This window comes from Sinocyclocheilus rhinocerous, unplaced genomic scaffold (genome assembly GCF_001515625.1).
Source record: "Sinocyclocheilus rhinocerous isolate Xijiao unplaced genomic scaffold, SAMN03320098_v1.1 scaffold2154, whole genome shotgun sequence".
Lineage (NCBI taxonomy): Eukaryota > Metazoa > Chordata > Actinopteri > Cypriniformes > Cyprinidae > Sinocyclocheilus > Sinocyclocheilus rhinocerous.
The window spans coordinates 44,739-50,623 of record NW_015635517.1 but is presented as its reverse complement, the minus strand read 5'-3'; the positions used below and the strand labels follow the sequence as shown (position 1 = coordinate 50,623).

Here is a 5,885-nt window from a genome sequence, read left to right as displayed (position 1 = left end):
ACAAAATGAAAAGTAGACATTTTTTTCCAGTTTTTTTTATTTTGTTATTATTATTGTTATTTTATTTTTTATTTTAATGTGGAAAAACATTGTGTAAAAAGTTTCAGATTGTGAAACAATGTACCAAATACACCAGATAAATCTCAACCAGTCAAGTAAAGGCCCAGTCATATTTTACATCAAAATCAAAAGCATTGTGACATCATTTTCATAAAGTAAGGATAACTTTCCTTAAAAATAAATGCAAAATAATAGTAATAATAATAAAATAACATGCTACTTATAAAAGTATTTATGCATCACATTATCAGTTATACTACCCTTAATTTATAATTATTTAACTACAAACATTTCATAACAGTATTTTTTACTGTAAAACTCAAAAATATTACAGTAAAAAATCATGAAAACAGTCGTCTTCATTTTCTTTATATATAATTTAAATATAATTTATTATAATTTCTTTTTTAGGGTAAACTATGATCTGGACATAACAAAGGCAATTTTGATCATGTTAATAAAGAAAATTAAATAACCAAAAACAGCGATCACATGTGATGACACAAATTATACACACTAAATGTGAGGAAGCATATAAAGGCAGGTTAGTGTGAGGTTCTCAGTCATGTTCGGTGGGTTGATTGGTGGAGTTGGCCGTGTGTCGCTGACGTATCTGAGGAGCGTGGGACGGATCAGGCTCATACATTTGCTCGATGAGAGAGGGGGGAGGCAGGAGGTGGGCCAGGCGAGATCCCGCTCTGGGGGAGTCCAAATGAGGGAAGAAGTACCTAGAGGAACAGAATGGGGGCGAAGCCAAACAAACACCACAAACGAGACACACCACCAACACAGAGAGATGATGGAAAAATGGACAGTGAGGAAAAACTAAGAAACAAATGAAGGTTGAACAAAAGGTAACATTGTCAGGAGGAGAGTTAAAGGGATAAAGGGAAAATTCTGTCATTAATTACTCACCCTCTTGTCGTTCCAAACCTGTAAGACCTTCGTTCATCTTCAGAACACAAATTAAGATATTTTTGATGAAATCCGAGAGCTCTCTGACCCTCCCATAGACAGCAACAGAATTACCACCACGTTCAAGGCCCAGAAAGGTAGCAAGGACATCGTTAAAATAGTCCGATAATGACGGAGGACGGTGACACAGAAGAGACGAATTGTTGAATAAAGTCATTATTTTTGTTTTCTTTGTGCACAAAAAGTATTCTCGTAGCTTCATAAAATAACGGTTGAACCACTAATGGACTATTTCATCGATATTCTTACTACATTTCTGGATCTGGGAACATTTCCGTTTCAGCAGTCTATGCAGGGTCAGAAAGCTGGGTTTTCATCAAAAATATCTTAATTTGTGTTCTGAAGATGAACGAAGGTCTTAAGGGTTTGGAACGACATGAGGGTCAGTAATTAATGACAGAATTTTCATTTTTGGCTGAACTATCCCTTTAAAGGAATGCTTCAGTTTCAATGCAATGAAATGTTAATCAACAGCGTGTGGCATAATGCCAATTATCACAAAAGATCATTTCAGCTCGTTCTTCAGTTTGTAAAAGCCACTATCATGTTTATAGTCATGCTTTTACAATAGAAGCCTATAGGGTAAGACATAAATAATGGGGGGAAAAAAACAGAACCTTTTTTTTTTTAGAAAAAGTCGGCAAGAAAATTTGGTTAATCTTTATTTTATGTACTTACTATATGGTTAGGGTTAGGGTTGGGTTTAGGATTACTTGCATGTAATTATGCATAATTTATTGTTATTATAACAGTAAACATGTAACGTGTAACAAGGACACCTTAAAATAAAGTGTTACCAAAAATATAAAGCAACTTTAAACTTAAAGAAAATTTTGATTATCAAGCTTGGGAGCTCAAACTGAAATTTATACGAGCAGATTCATTCATTCATTCATCCATTCTAGAATTTTTATAATTTCATTAACCAAAATGTGGGACATAATTTGGTAACACTTTAGATTAGGGAACACATATTCACTATTAACTAAGAGTTTTCCCTCAAGAAACTCCTAATTTGCTCCTTATTGATAGTAAGGTAGTTATTCGTAAAGGTTATGTTTAGGTACTGGATCAAATTAAGGGATCTAGCAGAATAAGGCATCAATGTGTGCTTTATAAATACTAATATATGGCCAATATGCTAATCATGTGCATGCTAATAAGCAACCCCTTATTAGTGAATTTGAGTTCCCTAATCTAAAGTGTTATCCACAATATCCACCAAAATTTGTAGCCTGCAAACTAGATTTCTGTGATTTTATTTTCCACCACTAAACATTAAAGCAGAAAAAACAATAAAATACAAAATTGATCAAATTAAAACAAATTTAAAACTATTTTAGTTGACTGTCAGTATAAGGTCTAGCTAATTCGGGGATAAATGTTTTTTAGTTGCTGATAAAAACTTTTATTACACAGAAAATAAAGAAGAAAATAAACTAGTTTGATAACTTTTAATAGAAATACTGCAGCATTGAATGTTTAAGCCTACATTCCAACGTGTTCCTCTCTTGCAAGGTCTCCTTGAATGAGGACAAACATAATTCAGACAAACCTCAGAGAGGTTATTACATAACCCAGAACTGAAAAACAAACTTTATTTTAGAAAAAATACACTCACAGAAGTTGCATTCATTTCAAAAACAGTTTAAATGTTCTCCTTTTGAATTCCCATTTCAAGTGGCACCACTATAAAGAATATGCTGTGCTCCTGTCATGAAGGGGAGCGAGCATCTCAAGAGCTCCAATATACAGTAAATAGCATTAATGATCGGGTTCCGGCCTTTGAGTTATGGTACATTATTCATGCACCAGACTCCTGAATTTTGACAAACTTTTGGTGACTTTTTTTATTAGCGGAGATAGATATTGTTTAGCATGTCTGATGTTTCATCATTGTCTACTAGGATTGTCTCCTCTACTACATTGTCTCCTACATCATAAAAGAGTTACTGAAATCTGGTAATTCAGTTAGTGTGACAAATTAAATGTAATGTGTTAGTAATTCCAACGGGCATATTTGGAGACAGAGTGGTTTGAGCAGAACTGAGCTGAATGATACAGTGTCTCCCTCTAGTGTCCACACCACACATTACATGCCGGCAGTTTCAAACCAACAGCACAACTATGTGCTGTTCTCTGGAAACACCAGTTAAAGGAACAGTTCACCCAGAAACCAAAGATGCCAAATTTACCCACCTTCAAGATGTTCCAAATGCAAATAAATGAGGATTTTAAAAATGTCTTCTTTTATGCTTCACAGAAGAAAAAAAGTTCTGGAACGTTTGACGGCAAGTAAATGATATGGTTTTGATTTTGGGTGAGCTGCTCCTTTAAATGCAACTTCGACAGTTGCAGACAATTATGTTAGAAACTCATGAAAAATGACCTAAATGTATTATAATAAATAAGTATTACTGCATCACATTACAACAATTAATAAGTATGTCAGTATTGATGGGAATCAAGTTTAGTGTATAATTTAAAAAAAGCTTATTGTCAGGTAAGTACCACTGAACACAACACACACACAGAGGCACAGTTCCTTTAACAGCCACACAACCGATCGTGCAGTCAGCACACGCTTCTGTCGGATTAGTCACTAGACGAGTGTTCAGGTGTCACACACCGTGCAGGGGAGGGTCAATCAGGTCTCGGTCCAATCCTGTGCATGTGCATGCAGCAAACAGCCAATCAGCATGTCATGCCATTAGCCTGGCATCAGCTGAGCTTTTTTTCTGTTAAAAATAAGACGTAATTATGTATAAACCACAAACCTGAAAAATCAAATGCAGACAAATGCAAAAAAAGTAGAAAACAAAACTGCCTCTGTCAGTTCCCAAAAAGTGAGAACTAATTTTTTACATAAAGCAGTAGTTTTTGAACTTTTATTTCAAAATGTAACGATTATTCCATACCTACACATTTGTGATTAATATTTATCAAAATTCTATCCAATATTATACGGTTATTTAATATGTAAACTGTTTAGTCTTTCAATTTCAAGCAAAAATGTTAACACTTTAGATTAGGGAACACAAATTCACTATTAACAGAGTTTTCCCTCAATAAACTCCTAATTTGCTTCTTATTCACAGTAAGTAAGGTGGTTGTAGTTATGTTTAGGTATTGGGTAGGGTTAAGTCATCTAGAATATGGTCATGCATTAATCTGTGCTTTATAAGTACTAAAAACAGTCAATATGCATGCTAACAAGCGACTAGTTAAAGGGGTCATATGATGCGATTTAAATTTTTCCTTTCTCTTTGGAGTGTTACAAGCTCTTGGTGTGTGTTTCGTTGTGAAAGCGAAACTACTTTGTTTGTTCTTCCAAAAGAGGACGATATCCGCTTTGTCATGCCTAGAGCTGATCCGTGCTGGGCGCTGAGAAAACACATCAACTTTGCGCTGTGGATCGCTGGATCGGCTTTCACCGTGGACGAAGCGGAGTCCAGCCCGGGGTCGTCACATGTGGTTGCCGCAAGCCCGCCGGCAGCTCCTTCGTTGAATCTGCCGGCCTCCGCTCACTCAAGCCCTCCGGCCGTTCCTCACTTTATCCCCGACCAAATAATGTTCTTTTTAGCAACATCATATGACCCCTTTAATAGTGAATAGTGTTCCCTAATCTAAAGTGCTACCTCAAAAACAACTATATTGAGGGTCTGCATTGAAATCCTCCTGGGAAGTTCATATTTAAGACTTGGGAAGTTGTGATTATGAGATCAGATGCATTTTTTTTTTTTTACTACAAAATGATAAATAAAAATGTGCATTAGTTTTGTTTTTTAATGTTTTTATTCAGTTTATGAAGGTGCTGTAAACTGAATCATTCTATATTGCATCCTATTTTATACATGCAACTTAGTTTATTGCAAATCATTTTTGCCATATTTAAAAAAAAAAAAATTGTAAACTACAGACAACGCATCCACAACGTCTGTCACGTTTTCTCACTAATCCGCCCCAAAAACAGAAACTTAGGCTCAAATAAAATCCAGAGTTTTCCAACTCACAATTCCAACTCATCAATGTAATCTTTCCAAAATGACTTGAACGCTCCTTTACTGCTCATCCCTACATCACGGCACCGTCACGTACCTGCCAGCAGAAGCAGCCCCAACAACCATCTGAGCGGCTCCAGGGACGCCCACCGCGCTCAGAGCCGCAGCATGTCCAGAGCCGTTCACTGGGCTGCCGTCTCCTCTCAGGATCCCTGTGCACTTCCAGTTGTCCATGTAATTAGCTGCAGATGAGATGAAACAGCATTCACAGCACAATTTACATAATGTGACTTATTTCATGAAACACATCAGGCTGGGATATTCTTAGTTCGTATTATGTGCTTAGTTGTGAGCAGAAATAATGTTTTAAGTTAATATTTATTAATGAAAGATAAATCCTTTTTCTTTTTAATATTATATTAACAATTTAAAGAAAATAAAATAATTAAAAACAATATTAAAAAGAGTTGGACTTCAAAGAGTATATCTGAATAGGCAACGATAAAGAGCTATCACTGCGACTTGTCGTTCACCCAGCAGGAAGCAGACTGAGCTGACGGCTGACCTTTCCAGAGCCGCACACAGCCGTCGTCTCCAGAGGAGGCCAGCAGAGTGCTGGTGATGTTCCAGCTCACGCGCCACACCTGAGAGTTATGACTGTCAAACTGAGCCATCACCTGCACCTCAAACTTAGTGGGACCAGAGCTGTTGGCGCTCTCTCTCCTGTCAGAAATACACAACACACATCTACACCAACAACATTCATACAGTCCGAGGAAAACATGTTTACCCCTCTGGTGCTCCTCATTTGGGAGTCACACTTGTGATCTTCACGGTCAAAAGGCCGGA

The 5,885-nt window shown here is 36.6% G+C and overlaps 1 protein-coding gene across 2 annotated transcripts in view; it reads right to left on the bottom strand.

Annotated features, from left to right (window-relative positions):
- Positions 1-587: 587 nt before the first annotated feature.
- Positions 588-5,885, bottom strand: part of LOC107746927 (nucleoporin seh1) — an 11,894-nt gene continuing 6,596 nt past the window's right edge. Inside the window, exons 7-9 of one of the 2 annotated variants that reach the window (XM_016561276.1) lie at positions 5,602-5,759; positions 5,134-5,278; positions 588-788 (exon numbers count right to left, since the gene is read on the bottom strand). In XM_016561276.1, the coding sequence (XP_016416762.1) occupies positions 620-788; positions 5,134-5,278; positions 5,602-5,759 (472 nt within the window). In that variant the 3' untranslated portion in view covers positions 588-619. Of the gene's footprint in view, positions 789-2,492; positions 3,774-5,133; positions 5,279-5,601; positions 5,760-5,885 lie in introns of those variants that run through there. The other variant, XM_016561277.1, reaches the window with a different exon arrangement.